The sequence below is a fragment of the Aricia agestis genome, chromosome 2, assembly GCF_905147365.1.
Source record: "Aricia agestis chromosome 2, ilAriAges1.1, whole genome shotgun sequence".
Taxonomy (NCBI): domain Eukaryota; kingdom Metazoa; phylum Arthropoda; class Insecta; order Lepidoptera; family Lycaenidae; genus Aricia; species Aricia agestis.
Window position 1 is genome coordinate 5,663,514 of NC_056407.1, and position 18,759 is coordinate 5,682,272.

The 18,759-nt window shown below is 38.0% G+C and overlaps 1 protein-coding gene across 3 annotated transcripts; it reads right to left on the reverse strand.

The window, feature by feature from the left end:
• Positions 1-338: 338 nt before the first annotated feature.
• LOC121739087 lies at positions 339-17,498 on the reverse strand. Of its 3 annotated transcripts, none has more exons than XM_042131428.1 (11): positions 17,286-17,498; positions 15,737-16,819; positions 15,432-15,617; positions 15,226-15,294; positions 14,901-15,002; positions 14,555-14,647; positions 4,210-4,308; positions 3,431-3,579; positions 2,872-2,977; positions 1,658-1,765; positions 339-606 (listed from the first exon to the last, which is right to left on the reverse strand). In XM_042131428.1, exons 2-11 carry the CDS (start codon positions 16,793-16,795, stop codon positions 541-543), a joined length of 2,037 nt encoding a protein of 678 aa, XP_041987362.1. In that variant the 5' UTR covers positions 16,796-16,819; positions 17,286-17,498; the 3' UTR covers positions 339-540. The 3 variants fall into 3 exon arrangements, with proteins under 3 accessions (XP_041987362.1, XP_041987354.1, XP_041987346.1); XM_042131420.1 differs by having other exon boundaries at positions 14,555-14,651; positions 14,905-15,002; positions 16,989-17,498; XM_042131412.1 differs by having other exon boundaries at positions 16,989-17,498.
• Between the last annotated feature and the right edge of the window lie 1,261 nt (positions 17,499-18,759).

An 18,759-nucleotide genomic window follows, 5' to 3' on the forward strand; every position in this document is an offset into this window, starting at 1 on the left:
GTACTATTAAACAAAATAAAAATAAAAAACACCAAAACAATATCAAATCATAATCACAGATCTAAATAAAAACAAAATACTTTCTCCTAATTGTATAAGATTTTTTAATCATATTTTAATTGCCAATTATACCGAATATTCGATTGATTGAAAAATATAAAAATAACATTATAATATATTTCCTTACATATGTACACTCAGCCATTTTATGTATGTATCATTTTAAAGGAGTTTAATTGTATGTCTTTCTATAGTATCTATATTCTATAGCCTTTAGTCACAGTTCGTCACATACTTAAAAACTAATGATTTGAAAGAAACACACAATGTAAAAGTAATAAATTTCCACCGATCACAATTTATTGTAGCATATTGCTCAAAGACAGAATATAGTCCCCAAGGAAGACTGAGACTACGGTCAGAGCCATGAGAAGAGTCACTAACTTCATATTGACACACACAGTAATGTATGAAGTTCCGCGTCTCACGGTTCTGACGTGACATACATACATAAAACCGTGTGTGTTCGAAGGTGCACGTTTAGTCGGGCGGCAGGTAGCTGAACAGCTTGTACTTGTCTCGAATGTACGGCCGGACATCATCTTTCTGCAATTGTAAGAACAAAAAAGTTTTAAATATAAACTAGCAGTCCCGCCAAACATTGTTTTGCCATATAAAGTATTTCGCCCATAGCTATCCCGTCGCAGAAACAATGGTCGCCGTCAGTCTCGAGTTGTAATAATTTACTATTATTTATTCAACAAAATGTACTTATCAATATAAAAAGTAGATGTTGTCCGATTTTCAACCCTAGCCGATATGCTAGGGTAGAGAATCGGACAAATTTCACGAAAATCGGCCGAGCCCCACGTGACACGAGAATTTTTTCCCTAGAACATTTTTTTCATTTGAGAACTATCAAGCTAATTTTCCGTAAGTAGCTTCATTTTGATAAGTCGAACAACATTTCCTCTGCGAAAATTCTCGAAAATGGTAGCTAATCCATATTTTAGGATCATCAAATCGAAATATTTAATAATTTCTATCTCTGTTAGCTTTCGAGAATGTTCGCATAGGAAATTGTTGTTCGCTTCATCAAAATGAAGCTACTCACGAAAAATTAGCTTCATAGTAATCAAATGAAAAAAAACTAGGGAACCGGGACTAGTAGTTAATAGTGATATAGTGAGGGAGCCCTAGAACAAAATTTTTTGTGAGTAGCTACATTTTGATGAGACGAACAACATTTTTATTTTCGAAAAATCTCGTATGTATACAATACTTTGACTTGATGGTCCTAAAGTATGGATTGTTTTATTTGTAGGACAAGGTTACTCTTTTAATATAACTATTAACCTACCGATATACAAAAAATCAGCTGGTTAGAGTTCCGTTTCAGGGTACACTTATAGTCAACCAAGTTTTGTTGATTACAGAACCCCATCTCTCTTAGCTACCACTTTCGAGGTTTTTCGAAAATAAAAATGTTAAATGTTGTTTGTCTTATCAAAATGTAGCTACTCACAAAAAATTTGCTTGTTAGTCATTACAAAAAAAATTGTTCTAGGGCTCCCTGACCAATAGTGTTAATATACTCGAAAGACATATTCTCTTCTAGCGCAGTCGGGCAAAGAGGAACAAAATATTTGCTACTTACAGTAGCCAGATGCTCCAGGAAGGGCAGCAACTTCAGCAGCTCGTTGTCGCTGCGGTCGACGAACCAGCTGTCTATGGGGATCCCGTTCTCCAGCTGATAACCAAATGCCTGAAACATTCATAAAAGCATTATTTCTCACTTTGAAACCAAACGACGCTTGAAGCACGCACCGTGGCTACCATCCTAACCAGCACTACTAATATTATAAATGCGAAAGTGTGTCTGTCTGTTACCAGGGGAGTGTCACTCCGCCGTTCCGCCGCCGAGCTACAAGTACATACAGAGACTCCCCGAGTCGACGTCGGGGCGATTCAATGCTTGCCGCGCACTGACTCGTGGCGCACGCGCGCGCCTCTTACGCAGTGTCATATTTTAATTGACAAAATTTATAAAAAATAAATATTGCATTGCAGCCGATTTTTGGGACAATGAAAAAAATTGTAAATTTATATATCTACTGTCATGGTACCTAAATCTATGACAAAAATAATATTATTAAATATACACACAAACGTTTTATACTTAATTATAATAAATATACTTATTTAAAATAGGTGGTAGTACATAATAATATAATCCATACCTAATTACCTACTTACATCAAAAGAAAATCACGTGTCGTGTCTGTGTAAACTGATTTATATGTTCGGTATTCATTTACCTAATTAAGTAAGTATAAATACCTTGCGTGGTATTTATACTTATTTGATTTTGACAACCCTATTTCCGGAATATCTGACAAGGTGTGGAATTGGTGTTGAATAAAGTCGACCTTCGCGCGGCGCCAGAGAGCTCAATGTCGGCTGCTCGCGTGCAGTCCGTTTACTAATAATACTTATATAGGCACATAAAACGGCGGCATTTGTGAACATCAAAGCAGTGAGACTTCTGTACTTGTACTATTATCTATTCTGTGCTGTTACCCACTGACCTCTATAATACACTGTATTATAGAGGTGAGTGCTGTTAGTTCCTCTTCACGCCCAAACCGATTCTGCAAAAATTTGGTATAGAGATACTTTGAGCCCCGGGAAAGGATATAGGAATAACTACTTTTATCAAGGAAAAGTACAGATCCCGCGCGATAAACGAATTAAGGCACAAGTGATGTTGCTTGTATTAACTGTAGTTTTATTTATGGATATAATAATAGGTCACCAACAACTTAAATATAACTTTAACTTTCAGCCGCATTATAAAGACTCTGAATATACCTGTGGACTGTTGTCGACGATGACAGTTTTGCGCAGGTCTCGGCCCAGTATCGAAAGATCCTTCACGTAGTTACCGTTAACGAGTAGACAGTGCTCGCGGAACAATCTAAAACAAGAACAGTAAGCTCAGTATTATGCGGGTAAAGTGGGGTTTAGATGGGTGACTAAAGCCGCACAATTTTGGCAGCACGGCGAAAATGGACCGTCTGAAATGTAAGTGGCAAAAAATGGCAATTGGTAGGCATTTTTTTGTTATTTTGATCGACCTCAACGATCTTTTATCGAGTTCTTTTTTAATCGACAGTCTAGGTCGATTTTTGCCGTGCGGTTTAGTGTGTGATGAGATGATAGAGTGGATCTTAAAGGATTATAAAATGGACGATTCAAGTTTCAATAAGAATTGAACTAGTGTTGCAGAATTGCTGCCCCTATGTACGAACTCTGCCGCCATCCTAGGACGCTGCTCCCCTAGGACGCTAAAGGACGCTGCCCCCTTGAACGCTATAGGACGCTGCTGCCATGGCCTATACTGCCAATACATAAATCCGGATCTGCTTACCTGTACTTGATCCAGCGGCGACGCGGGTCGAGCAGGTTGAGCAGGCGGTCGGCGTAGACGCGCTTGCTGGCCGTGAACAGTATCACCTCGTACAGCCGAGACACGCGCGACAGGAACTCCGCGAAGTGTGGCCGCGTGCGGACGAACACCTGACACACCACAATGTATTAGTAAATTTAATCATATAGGCTGAGGCAGATGATGGGAATTTCGGTCGGGTTGTGTGTAGACTGTAGACTAGCCCACAGAACGCTAAAGGTACCGTTCCAGGCTTTCCCGCGGCTACCAGCGACCGACGAACATTCAAATTAAATGCCACTTTATGACATAGGCTGTAGGTCTAGTGGCGTCATTTTAATCTACGCCACTAGCTTTTACGCCACAAGCGTCGCTACACAAATGTCAGTAGAAAATGATACCTATAGGCTATGTCATAAAGCGGATTTTTTCTAATTTTTGTCGGTCGCATCTAGCCGCGTAAAAGATCGGAAAGTCACTTTAAAGCTAAGTACTCACATACGATTTTGCACGATAGGTTTACTCCAAATCGAGCAATAACCACCGTGTTAACCGCAAAACTGACAGCCCGAAGGCACACCGAAGGCTCGCTTCGAGTCGGCTCCGATAGAATTAAATATGTCAAATATGTCATTTCCTTCGATTCGGAGTAAAACTATCGAGCAAAACCGTATGTGAGTATTTAGCATAACATTGACTTGACATAATATTTAGAAGCATCAAATTAGGTAAGCACGATAAAACAAGCAAAACATATTTACCGTGTATCTACAGTCTTGAAACAGCACTGGGAAGTGGAAGCTCGCATCTGGAAGTTCTTGTAATGAGCAGTGCACTAATGTCTCATCCAGATCCAGCACCTGACAAAATAAAGTTAGGTCATGACACACTATCGATATTAATTTTAGATTGGTCAATGTTCTAGATCTGTACTTAAGGATGTAAGTATATAACATTTATAAATTCAAAGATTCTGACCTAAATTCGAAATAAGTATATAGTAGATTTACATCCTGCATCGATTGATACTGTAGTGCAGGGGTCACCAATTAGTTTCGCTCGGGGTCAGTTTTAAGACATGAAATGACCTTCTCGGTCCACATATTTTATATAAAAAAATTATTAAACAAAGGTAATTAAGAAAATTTCGAAGGAAATTTTTAGATATCAATGGGAAAAGTCTTTCTTTATTTTTTGTAGCTAATTATCTCTCTCAAGTTTGGAGTGAAATATAAGTGCAAGCTATAGATATTGACATTAAATCCTGGAGATGTTGAAGTCCTAAGATGAACGAAGATCATCTTCGAACATGCTCGGTCCGCACACAATAGGTCGGCGGTCCGGATGCAGTAGTGTATCTGCATAGTAGATATTTAACATTGTTTCATAAACACCAGTAATGGGGACAGCAGTCTGTACATTGACTTTTAGAAGTGGACGCGGCATAATGGTCTCTACCAAATCAAAATACTGTGGCCGGTCCGCCATTTTATGTTCCGGTTCTCCGAGGTACGTAAACTGTCAAAGTGTCGTATTATAGGGATGTCGAAATTGAAAGAAAATATCGATATATCGATACATCGATATTTGAAAAAATATCAATATCGGTCTCGATATATCGCGAAAAAACATATCGATATATCGGTCAAATTTTTCGACCAATTTGATTTTTTTTAAATTAATTTATAGTCCGTCAACAAAATGAAGAAATTTAAAAAGTTTTTCCTTGGATCGGTAAGTTTATATTTTTACTAAATTTTTTGTTATTTTATCGATGGCTTGACTTCGTATGTGCTAATTTAGTTAATAATGAGACAATAAATAAGATTTGTGATAGAATAGGCATGATGACTATTTTTTTTCTTATCGGTAGTTGAAGGACACTTAAAAAATAGAAACATCGTTGAAAGAATGACTCTGATAGCTTAAAAATTCACCAAGATATGACAATTCAAATATCTCATAAAAAAGACCTGCCCGAAACGCTCCATACAAAGTGCTACGAAAGACTGACGTCAGTCTTTCGTAGTTTGTATGCATCGGGAGAGAACTTTAGAGAGATTATATATATATATATATATATATATATATATATATATATATATATATATATATATATATATATATATATATATATATATAATAGAATAGAGTATAATATGTTATACATATAATAAATAAATATATATATTTATTGCATAATAATAATATTAATATTTTGAATGGTGAGGTCCCAGTCGGTGTGGCGGCCAGTAGATCCGACATTTTCCGATTTCCTTAGATTTTATGCTGCCTTTGCCTTTAGATGTTGTGACATTGGCTTGGTGGAGAGGGGTCACTCAAGCTGGGTGGAGTTTCTAGGTTGTTAAAAAAATATCGTTCTGTGTCGAATCTACCCGCTATGTGGCTTAGGACTTTATCGTTCCTGTCTTTTATAGCCATTTTTATATTATAATCTTTTATGTGTTCGGTTGACCGGGAAGGGTTTGTTTGTTTGAACGCGCTAATCTCAGGAGCTACTGGTCGGATTTGAAAAATTCTTTTACTTTTGGATAGCCCATTCATCGAGGTAGGCTATAGGCTATATTTTATCACGCTAGGACTAATAAGAGCGAAGAAATAGAGGAAAATGTGGAAAAAACGGGGGAAATTATATAAAAGGGCTTATTTGAAAATGTGGAAAAAACGCAAAAAATTATTAGAATTGCTTATTATCTTATGAACTACTGGAGCAATTTTTATGTTATTTGGCAAACATGAAGAATAGACCACGTGAAGGGACATAGGCTATTTTTTGCTGCAAAATGTACGGTTGCGTGAAATTCCTAAATTACGCAACGCAACGCAACAACTAAATTAGCGCGGAACATCTATACATAATAAAATGGTAAGAAAGTCAATTCTGTATATTGAATATTTTTGTACAATAAATAATACTTGGGATGTGATCTACTATGCTAACGCGGACGAAGTCGCGGGCAACAGCTAGTGTATCATAAAGTTGTCAGACGGTGACTCGCCAACTTTTTGAATGCATCGAGGCGTCAACATTGGCAGAGCCAGAGAGGTGTCGCAGCACTGTCGCTGGGCTTTAAACGCCGATCATTTGCAAATTGCACCCTCAGAGCGTCCCATCACGTCGCCCAGTCGCCACTTGCGCTTCACATCCTCCCTCCGAGCCGAAGCTCTCGCTTCTCCACTCTTAGTAAGGCAAAAATTAGGTACAACCTCCGATTTCGTTGAACCTCCATCGATTTGGATGAACATTTGGAATTAAGTACGTTAAACCCTCTACTATAAAAGTGACATACGCTCGTATTGCGCTTTTTGTATTTTAGGGGTGAAATCCACCCCTTTTCCAAAAAATAGATAAATGCAGATTTAACCATTCTGGTTTAACTAATTGTGTTTAATTTGATAACTAATTGTGTTTAATTTAATATGTACAGAAATAGTTGGAATTTTGACGAATTCTGGAAAAGGCACTAATAGAAAGAATTATTTAATACTTTTCAGTTAATATTCTTATTGTTTTTACCTTGGAAGTCGGCTTTAGTTTTTTGTTAAAAAATAATAATTACTTACTATTTGGGTAAGAACACTTAAAAAGGGGAAAATTTCTCTCTTTTTCATGATCATTGTTATCACATTTTGTTGACGCGGACGAAGTCGCGAGCAACAGATACGTCATTAATAAATCTTAATCTTTATAATGTAATTGTGTTAATGTGTTTATTTGCAAGGTCTATGATTCAGCATAATATTTGTTATTACATACACAGGAAATGTTTGATAAATATATACAAATTCTACCTAATTCACAACACACAAACTGCATTATGAAAATAATGATAAAACGATAATATCAATATGATAATAATAATTATTGCCAATAATGCAAAAGGAAACCGACTACAACCAACCGACCTACAAAGTTGTTATTCGGCATGAATACACATCTTAATGATGCCGACAAAATGGTATAATAAATCTTTGAAAAAAAAATTACGGTACGTCCCGTACACGCGAAAAAAATCACTCCCAAATTGATTTTGGGAGTGATTTTTTTCGCGTCCACCCCACCGTGTGGGGTGTCGCTGGATAGGTTTTTTAAAAATATTACGAGTATTCAAAGATCATTTTCCGAATAGTAAGTACTTAGTAGTAGTAAATTATAGTAATTTGTAAACACTAGGGAGATGCTGAATGTATGCTTTAATTTTAATAAATTTGTTATACTTTGGAAGCTGATATCATGAGTATAATAAACAAAAATAGAAAATTTATAAAATTTAAATAAGAAAATAAAAAAACCCGGCAAAAACTTAAAGTAATATAATAATATTTACTGACTTTAAGAGCGGGCTGTAAAATTTTGCTATGTTTTCTAATAAGTATTACGATCCCGGAAGATGAAATTGAGATTTATTTAATCCTACTAATATTATAAAGGCGAAAGTTTGTTTGGATGTATGGATGTTTGTTACTCTTTCACGAAAAAACTACTGAACGGATTTTAATGAAACTTTACCATAATATAGCTTATACATCAGAATAACACATAGGCTACAATTTTAACCGACTTTCAAAATGGGGGAGGTGTTGTTCATTTTTTAATGTTCAACGATTACTCCGCCATTTGTTAACCAATTTTCAAAATTTTTCTTTTGGTATATTAGGGTATCATCCCAATTTGGTATTATATTCACAAAAGTGGTGATCTGATGAAGGATCATTCACTTACTTTTTTTTTTCGATTTCTCATCCCCCTAACTGTGTCAGGGCTTGTTGCTATCTTCTTATTACATTAATTTGTTCTTCAGTATTAAAATTTCTTAAACATAAAAATTTCCAATAAATTGCTAAATACTAACTAGATATAGAGATCCTTACAATTTACAAAATACTATAAAATTAAAACAATAAAAAATAATATCACAGCTTACAATCACAATAGTTTACTAGAATTTCTCTTGTTCGCAACACACACTATCCTCTTACAAAAAGAGAGAAACAAATCTCTTTTTTTTCCCCCCAGGATGGCAGGCAGATTCTCACCCGTCATCAATGTACCCAATTCTTGCTCAATATCATCTATTCGTAGCAAAAATTAGACACTCGAGTAACAGGTGAGGAACCGTCTCCTCAACTCCTGGCTGACATAGGCACGACGGATCCTCCTTCAACTTGAATCTGTGCAAGTAGAAGGCGAATCCGCCGTGTTCAGTCAGAATCTGTGTGGTGTGGTGTGTGATGTCTATCTTTTTGACTATTTTGTATGCAGCAGCAGCGCTTGGGAAAAAGAGTTTCGTGACTCCAGCCGTCCTTCCCACCCCGTATCTCCTGTCCCATTCCTCAATCATATCCTCTCTCAAAATAAGCTTGACGAATGAAACAGGACACAGATCGTAGTCAGGTTTCCTTCTCAATCTCAGCGCGGCCTCCTTGGCTAATTCGTCAACCCTCTCATTCCCTCTCAACCCTGCGTGCGCCTTAATCCAAAACAGGGAGACCTCCCGCCTCTGCAATGCAGCTTTTCGGAGGGCCGCCCTTGTTTGCACTGCCAGGGGATGAAGGGAACTAAGGGTGATAGCCTGGAGAGCCGATCTGGAATCGCTAAGGATACCGACCTTTGTCATTCCACTCTTGCAGGCTATACTTACTGCTCTTTGGAGCGCTAGAAGTTCGGCCTGGTAGACGGTGCAATACGGCGACAAAGCAACCTTGACGGCCTTCGTCTCGGCCTCACCCTTCCATACGGAAAGAGCGGCTCCGACTCTACCCTCAATCTTGCTGCCATCTGTATAGATTCTATGGCTGTCAACCGCGTCAGCATACGAGTCCTCATCTACCATCCCGAACCTCAGCTCTACCGGCTCTGCCGGATGTGGGTCCTCAATCGCGGAAGCCATTCGTTCCACCTCTCTGTCCCTCAATGCCGGGTTGGACACTCCCTTCTTGATCTCATATAGTCTCGATGCTTCAAGTATTCTGAGATCAAGAGGGAGTATCCTAGCCAACAGCAGCGCAGATTTCAGGGAGATGGTCCGATATGCTTTGCAGATCCTCAGGGCAAAACCCCGTTGAACGGAGTTGAGCCTTTTTTGGACCCCCACTTTTTCCACGGTGGGTGCCCACGCTGCTGATGCATACAAGATAGTTGGTTCTATGACCGCCGTATAAATAATCTTAACTACTTGTGGGTTAAGCCCCCAGCCTACTCTAGCGGCCCTGGCAAGCTGCTTGTAGCGCGTGATTGCCTTTTGGCAAACGCTGCTAACGTGGGCGTTAAACGTCAAGCCTTGGTCGATAATAAGGCCCAGAATCTTTATTTCACTGTAGTATTTAATTTCCACACTCCCCATTCTCAAGCGCGGTGTGTCATATTTTAGTCGCCTCGTAGCGACTTCTCTCTTCACCCGCTTGTCATTCCACCACGACAACGTGAATTTCTGTGCGTGTTTTTTGGTCGGCATAGTGTCTCTGCATGTTTGTGTTATGGCTTGTGTGTATCTGTCTATTTCGTCATCTATCTGTTGTGTGCTGCGTATTGAGTCAATCGCTTGTGGAGTCATTTGTCTGTCCGACATTAGCTGGGTCAGTTTCTCACGAAACTAAGTCCAGTTTGCCTTCTGTGTGTTGAAGATGCGTGTGGTACGTAATATGTTTGTGCCTGTGGATTTGTGTTGTCTAATGCCGAATGATATGCCGTTGTGGTCCGAGCTCGTCAGATTCTCCTCCACCCTCCAGTCGCCTACTCGGTTCAGCAGATCGTCGGAGCACGCTGTTACATCCACGTAACTGGAGTACCTTTTTCCCCCTCTGATGGTGTCGAATGTTGGGGTGTCCCCTGTGTACTGTATTATATGTATAGTACTGCAGACACTTCCTCGCGGGTCTTCCTTATCGCCACCCCACCACGGGCTTTTTGCGTTAGCATCACCTCCCAAAACCATCTTGTCGGTACCCAGCTCTCTTCCTATCCGTACAAGATGGTCCAGGTAAGGCCCTACAGGCTTATCAGGGTCGAAGTAGAAGGACACAACTATCATCTCCCAGGCTTTGGTTCGGATGGTGGCCACAACAATTTTGTTATTGCTAAGGCGTGTGTGTAGTTCGACATCCAACGTGTCGTCGAATACTACAATATACGCCTTGACCACACCACCCCCCTCCCTATCGCTCTGGAAGACCCTCACCCCTTTGTATGTCCTCATACTCCGCGCCCCACCTATGTAAGGCTCGTGCAGCAACGCTACGCAAGCCTTACGCTTGGTGGCCTCGAGCAATAGCTCCTTTATGGCGAGTTGGCACCGCTGGAGGTTCGACTGTAAGTTGTAACATTCGGTACTGGAAGGACTCACCTGGGACAACCTCAGCAATACGCCACCATCGATCTGGCTAGAGCGTCCCACCTCTTCCTTTCCATGCACTCCTTATCGAGGGCACTGTGCTCCGCGCTACCTTTCCTGGCCTTTGTGCAATTTATGACTTCACTTACTTTGACTCGATAGTTTTATTCTTCGAAATAATTATGAATCTTTCTGGGATTTTCAACAAATATCTTAACACTGATTGAGTATCATTAAATAACTTACACTACTACAATCACACACTTTATAAAATAATGGCTACAGGAAATATTAGTATTGTATTTAATTTTTAAGTAATCATCAAAAACATTTTTGGGACTTACGACCTTTACTTTCGTGCTTTAATGCGGGAACCGTTGTTACGCGATATTGTTCACTATAGCTGCAGCGCAAAGTACAATTCATGCAGGCACGATTCATGGAATCATTATATCACGATTGGAGGATAGCGGGGTGTGTAGGCGGGGCTAGCGTGGTTTGATATTTTTTCCAGCCCGGTCTTAAGTCATGTGTCGGGGGCGGGGGACCGCCAAGTAAACTACAACCTACAACCGTCAAGACTGAATATCTCGATTTGGTTTGCTGTGAACTGATCTGCCAGAGGCTGGCGAGATGCGTCTACACATGTCCGCAACGCTGGCGCGGGGGTTGAGGGGTGATGATGCGGGCGGAGGTCACTGGCTAGAAAAATAGACGGGTGCTCTATTTTTAACCCCCGACAAAAAAGGGGTGTGTTATATAAAGTTTGGCGTGTCTGTCTGTCTGTCTGTGGCATCGTAGCATCCAAACGGGTGGACCGATTTTGATCTAGTTTTTTTTGTTTGAAAGCTGACTTAATCGAGAGTGTTCTTAGCTATAGTTCATCATCATTAGCCTGCTCCATGCTAGAAAATCGCGGTTCATCTGGTCCGTGAAGGGTCGATTAGCAACTTGCAGTCGTTTGGTGGGCTTTATATTTTGCATTCTAGTTAGTGACATTTATGAATATTTATACATTAATGGAAAGTTGACCTGGTGCTGCAGCATCACCTGGTAATCAATAGGAAACCCAACTCCTCACCAACTTAGAGCAATGATTTCGTGTTTGGGTTCATTTTAATTGCGATAACTAGTAAGACATAGATAAACAGTACATTTTTGCATGCTGCTGCTGCAGCATCACCTGGATTCTAAAGGAGCCGAGCTCCATAATGAACCCAAAGTGGAGGTTTCATGTTTAGAGTTAGGACTCATATTGACGGCCTCATCCAAAAGGACATTCCTAGATGGTATTCATTGGGATATAATATAATCCTGTTGATAGGAATTATACTGCACTTTAAGCAAAAGAAGTTTAAAAAGCTTGAAATAAAATTAAATTAAGAAATTAAAAAAAAACCCCCGTCAAACATCTTTAAAAAGTAATGAAATAATATTATATTTTAATGACTTTAAGTTTAAATAATTCCCAAGTGTAAAGTGATATTTTAGTCCATAATTGTTGTCGAGGTGTGTCGGAGGACCGCTAATGTAGAATATGTTTAATTTCACATAACATAATAGTTCAATGGTCAGACAGCGAACCAAATCGAGATAATCAGTGACATGGCGATTCTTAATTTATGCATACATGATGTGAACACGGTATGAATAATATCACTTCAAACAAATAAATAGTTTGAGATTATCATACGAAGAGGTAACCAAGACGTTATATCACTTTAAACTCATAAATAGTTGGAGATTATTATACGAAGAGGTAACAGAATGCAGTGCAATAATATAGATGAAACTATAATAGTCTGTTTCTCTACAAGAATTCAATTTTATTTTCAAATTAGCTGTTACCCGCGACTTCGTCCGCGTCAACAAAATGTAAAATACATAGGTAAAAAATAAAAAAAAGTAAAAATATGTCCACCTCGTTTTTGGAAGTCGGTTAATGTAGCCTAAGTTACTCCTTATTACATCAGCTATCTGCCAATAAAAGTCCCATCAAAATCGGTCGGAACAAACAGACATACAGACAGACAAAAATTCTAAAAATTGTTATTTTGGTGTAAGTACCGTCTAAATATTCATATACATGAAGAAAAAAACGGTATTTTAAAATTACAAACAGACACTCCAATTTTATTTATATGTATAGATGTATAGATATATAGATTAATAGAATGTAGGGCAAGCATTTTTCACATACCTAGCTCCTAGACTAGAAAGGTCAATGACCGCTGGTGCCACCTTAAGTTGTCCTGACTTTAGTATATATTAAAGGTTAATAAACTGATTTTTAGGGTTCCGTACCTCAAAAGGAAAAAACGGAACCCTTATAGGATCACTTTGTTGTCCGTCTGTCCGTCTGTCAAGACCCTTTTTCTCAGGAACGCGTGGAGGTATGAAGCTGAAATTTATATCAATTACTCAGGTCTACTGTCCCTTGAAGCTGTGAAAAAATCAAACTTCTAAGCCAACGCAATCAAAAGATACAGCCGTTTATGCCGCAAATTTTCGACACTTGCAAGGGAATCAAAACCTACAGGGTGCTTCCCGTGAACTCAGAATCTTGAAATTTGGTACGAAGCAACGTCTTATAGCATAGATAAAGGAAAAATTACGAAAACCATAAATTTTTAGTTACATCACATAATATATTTTTTTTTAATAATTTTAAACTTACTACCCATTTCCTCATAAACGCGTAGAGGTATTAAATTGAAATTCATACCAAATACTCAGGTCTATAATACCTTTAAGCTGTAACAAAATCAAACTTCTATGTCAACGCAATCAAAAGAAACAGCAATTTAAGCTGCATATTTTGAAACTCGCAAGTACTCGCAAGGGAATCAAAACCTAAAGGGTACTTCCAGTCGACCTAGAATCTTGAAATTTGGCATGAAGCAACGTTTTATAGCACACATAAAGGAAAAATTCCGAAAACCTTAAATTTTTAGTTACATTACAAAATATATATTTTTTAATAAATATAAACTTATTACTTTTTTCCTCATGAACGCGTAGAGCTATCAAGTTGAAATTCATATCAAATACTTAGATCTAATTGCCTTTAACCCGTGAAAAAAAAAAAATTCTAAGTCAACGCAAAAACGCAAAACGCAAAAGTACAACCATTGATACCGCAAGTCGCGACCGACCGCCGCCGCCGCCGATAGTCTGCTGCAAGGCTAGTATAAGTGTTTCAGTTATATTATAGATAAATGATATGTGTTAATATAAAATAAAGGATTACTTAAACGATAAAGAGATCTTTGTCTTAAATTTATGCTCCTCCATCTTTCCCCATTGTAATGTTATGAATTTCATTTTGCAATAAAAATACCATAGTTATGACTCGATTGTCGTAATGAACGAACTTTGTAAACCTTGCAGGTTTGTACGGAACCCTCGGTGCGCGAGTCCGACTCGCACTTGGCCGGTTTTTTTTCAGATCAGATTGTTCAGTTGTAAGTTGAAAAATAATTGAAGACGTGAGTGGAAGAATTGAACAAGTAACATTTCGTAACATACGGACAATCACTCATTTTTTCCCTAATTATATTATTAAAACTTGTGACTTATCTACTTCATAACCAAGCTAATATATCTGGCTACACATATAATCCATACTTTTTCTATTTCAAATATTTTTTCCGGCCCTAAAGCCTCCATTAAAACAAAAAAACGGGAAGTTTTTTCATGTTACTTACCCTATTCATCCACTCACGTCTTGAATTATGATTGATTACACACTTACAAGGCTGAAATCTGGACTCGTGCGGGTCTTGAGAGGCAGCGCCGGGTAGCGCGCCCGCAACGCGCCCCCACATACTGTCTCTAATGGCGGCAACTGCAAAAAATTATATTTTTTTGTTTTTGTCAGGCCAATTTTTTTGCATGATAACATAGAACTTTGTACTTATGCTATTTGAATTTTTCACTCTCTCAGAAGTATTTGTTATTGCATTCACAGGTACTACGCAAGTAAAGTGCACATATGGAAGGGACAAGTTTTCATGCTCCGTGATCACACAATAGTGTTGTATGTGACTAAATACTTATATTTTCTATGAGATTATAAGAGAGTGCAAGCTAAAACTTACTTGTTTTATGAACAAATATGGATCGAAGGCGTCCGCCCACGACGTGATCTGTTCACAGTCCACTCTGTTGCTGCAAGACGATATCACATCTACTGCTTCTTCCTGCAAACAAATAAAAGATTTACTGAGAACCTCTGACCTATAAAAATAAAATATAAGATAACACCTGTTTCATGGTATGTATTTTTGGGTGCATGCTCTTAATTTTGACCACTTGAGTATTGTTTTCGGCTGAGATTACACGGTTCCCAGCCAAAAATAATGCTCAAATGGAAAAGACAGTTTGTTAATATTTACTGATTTACAAGAGAAAATAATAGTTTACCTCAATATCAGGCTGCACCTCATCATGACATGTCAGAGAATTTTCATCTCCCACTATATCTTCAGCACTCTGAAAACAAAAAAAAAATTCTCTATAATGTAACTCTAATTATTACATACATACAATTATTATTTCTTGTTACATTTTACTTTTAAAAACATCATTACTGTTTTGAATTTCAAAAATTAATACTCAGATTAACTTACCCATCCTGCAGCTTCTGACGCAAGACTCTGGCTGATTTCAGCTAGAAACCCAGTACTGGGGCTCCTTGCCGACAGTGCCTCCAGGCTTTCTATAGCAGTCCCTTGAGTGTCCCCACAGGTTGAAGATATTTCACATTCCGGATCACGGACGTAGCTGTCTTGTTCCAGCATTGATACAAAGTCGGGCTTAAAAGGTATAAATTTAACAAAATTTTTTACATGTATTTTGAGGACATAATATGATGTGTCTATTTAAGTTTAAGTTGAAATATAGTCTCATATCAAATAACAAGGTGGAAACAAACCTGAACATATTTCTCTGCTGTGTTCAAAAACTCAGTGCAAGTATCCAGATCATCAGTAGTAGACGTAGGCTGATACATCTCTAAGTCATTGCTCGACTTCCTTCGTTTCGGTAACCTTTTGTCCATGGAATTCTTTCTAGAAGATTTACCCTCATCTCTATCAGTTGTCATGATCCGAGCTGCTTTGTCGGCCAGCAAATTAATATCCTCCTCATTTGGTGACAGCTGTTGATTAAGAATTCGAGCACATTCCGCAATCGCTATAAAGTCATTCAGGCAGTCATTAGGAAGGCATAAATCTGACGACTCCACTTGACTCTCACTATCAGAGTCCACCTTCGGAGTGGGCAAGTCAAATGTAGTGGTGTGAGGTTCATACATAGTCACATCATCATCTATATTGGTTGTACTCGCAACTGGCACCTTAGACTTGCATTTCTTTTTAGGACTCTCATTGGTTGAGCTTACTTTATTGACTTTCTGCGATTGAAGACCGAGTTGCCGAACTTTACGAATTGGAGAACTGTTTAAAGATGCAGACTGTGTCTTATCCATGCGCCTCGTTTTGCGTGGAGAGCTTAGTGCAGTTGACACGGATTCAGTTTTGCGTAGTTCCCTATTAAGGGAGCTCTGTCGTAATTGTATATTTTTAGATAGATGAACATCTTTGACTTTAGATTTTAAAGCCATTTTATCACTGGATTTTGGCTTGGTTGTAGATGATACCCCATCCTTGGTGCTGCTACGTACCACAGTTTGAAAAATTGGTTTCTTTGTGCTCTCTTCTTTGTGCTTGAGTTTTTTGTTAGAAGCTTCAACTTGTTTTTCCATTTTAATTTTTGTTGTTCTAACTGGCCTCGTCTTTAGGTGTAAATTCTTTTGTGATCTTGTAATACAGAGCAATGAGGAGGAAGAAATACCATTCTCCCTTGTCAGCAGTTTCTCCCAGGTAGGCTTTGATTTGTTTATTTGCTTCTTAAGAGATTTTTGTTTTAAATTTTTTACTTGTTGATTCCTCGCTGAGAGCGGTCGCTCCCTCTTTCTGGTTCTTAGCCGCATTGCAGTTTTGAAACTGTACTTATCCTGCAATATAAATAGAAGTAAATGATTATATTCCGATATTGTTTGGGTTAAAGAAAATAAATAGCATGCTAATGAGAATACTTATACTTTCTAATTTGATATAATAATGAATAATGATCTAAAATCATTAGTAAACAACATTAATAATTAATAATTAAAAATAACTCACATGCACACTTCACCATTAGAAAATCCAACTTCAATCCACACATTTATAATGCTATTATAAAGGTAAGTTTGTATTTCACAAAATTTACATAATAAATGTGTTTATTTTCTATTACGTTTGGTTGAAAGTTGAAACACAAAAAAATCGCGGCAAATAAATTGGCGCCTTTTTTACCAAACTAATAACTGATGATTTATGCCTATGTTTTTTAAGCATGTTATCAATATTGACATAAATTGTAATACTATTTCAACAAGAATCAAGATACATTTACAAAATGAAAAATTTAAGGCTTACATTGAAAATAAAAAAGCGGCTCCAAATCGTTATTGATCTATGCGCTAGAACTGCACTTTACATTTCTGATTGTTAAGAACCGGAACCAATTTAAGTTATATATGAACAGAATCAGAATAAAATATATTATTTCACGAAAAAACTAGTCACAATATAAATAAACACCATTTGTATCATAAAACAAAGCCAAACAAATGTCAAAATGGCGGCGAACGAGATAAAGTAGAAAAAGTGCAATAAAAAGAAATCAGAGGGCGTCATTGTAGCAGTCGGCGCATGCGTTTTAATATTGCGGTAATGGTCGATACAATATTTTTTTAACCTTAAAAAAAGGTAGTTTTACATAAATTTACAAACACTAAATAGAGAATGTATAAAAAGACCTCATCTTACTTGGCTACGTGGGAGAGCCATGCTTCGACACAAATGGGCCGGCTCGACCGGAGAAATACCACGTTCTCACAGAAAACTGGCGTGAAACAGCGCTTACGCTGTGTTTCGCCGAGTGAGTGAGTTTACCGGAGGCCCAATCCCCTACCCTATTTCCTTCCTTACTCTCTCCTATTCCCTTCCCTTCCGATCCCTACCCTCCCCTATTATCCTATTCCCTCTTAAAAGGCCGGCAACGCACCTGCAGCTCTTCTGATGCTGCGAGTGTCCATGGGCGACGGTAGTTGCTTTCCATCAGGTGACCCGTTTGCTCGTTTGCCCCCTTATTTCATAAAAAAAAAATCTTACCACTGCACTCCATTGTCTCAGCGTTATCAAAACTTTAGCATGTTTCTTATTTAGGGTTCCGTGCCCAAAGGGTGAAAACGGGACCCTATTTATGAGACTTCGATGTCTGTCTGTCCGTCTGTCTCCAGGCTGTAACTCAAGAATCGCTATAGCTAGACTACTGAAATTTTTATAGATTGTGTATATCTGTTGCCGCTATAACAATAAATACTAAAAATAAATTAAAGTAATATTTATGGGGGGCTGGACCATACAAGAAACGTGATTTTTTTGCTCGTAATCAATAATGGTAACAGTTAGGCACTTGAAATTTTCACAAAATCCTTAATTACATTTGTACTTTAATAATTAATAATAAAATTAAAATAAACTAAGTATTTAAGGGGGGCTCCCATACAAAATAACACAATTTTTGTCTACTTTCACTCTATACCGGTAGCGATACGGAACCCTACGTGCGCGAGTTTTTTTTTTCTGACTCTGACTTCGTGACTGTACTGACTGACTTTTACTTGACTTTGACTAGACTTTAATATAGAAAAACGATGCTGAATATTGTTTGCCCGCTATAATATTATACCTACTCGACACTGGCCATGGTTGAATAGCCGAAGTGCCATAATAAGAAAAAAAAACTAGGAAGAAGAAGAAGGAAAGGTCTGGTTTTGAAATGTTTGATGTTTTCTTAACGAATTTTCTATTTTTGCTGTGAAGTACCTACTGTACGATAGGTTTT

What these genes read in the sequence shown, in the direction of transcription:
- LOC121739087 (XM_042131428.1), bottom strand. Translation starts at nt 16,795, where the DNA reads ATGCGGCTAAGAACCAGAAAGAGGGAGCGACCGCTCTCAGCGAGGAAT. An exon ending in CGTCAGAAGCTGCAGGATGG is followed by an intron (nt 15,295 to 15,431) that starts GTAAGTTAATCT and finishes TTTTGTTTTCAG; the next exon opens with AGTGCTGAAGATATAGTGGG. An exon ending in TTCAAGACTGTAGATACACG is followed by an intron (nt 3,580 to 4,209) that starts GTAAATATGTTT and finishes GTGGTGTGTCAG; the next exon opens with GTGTTCGTCCGCACGCGGCC.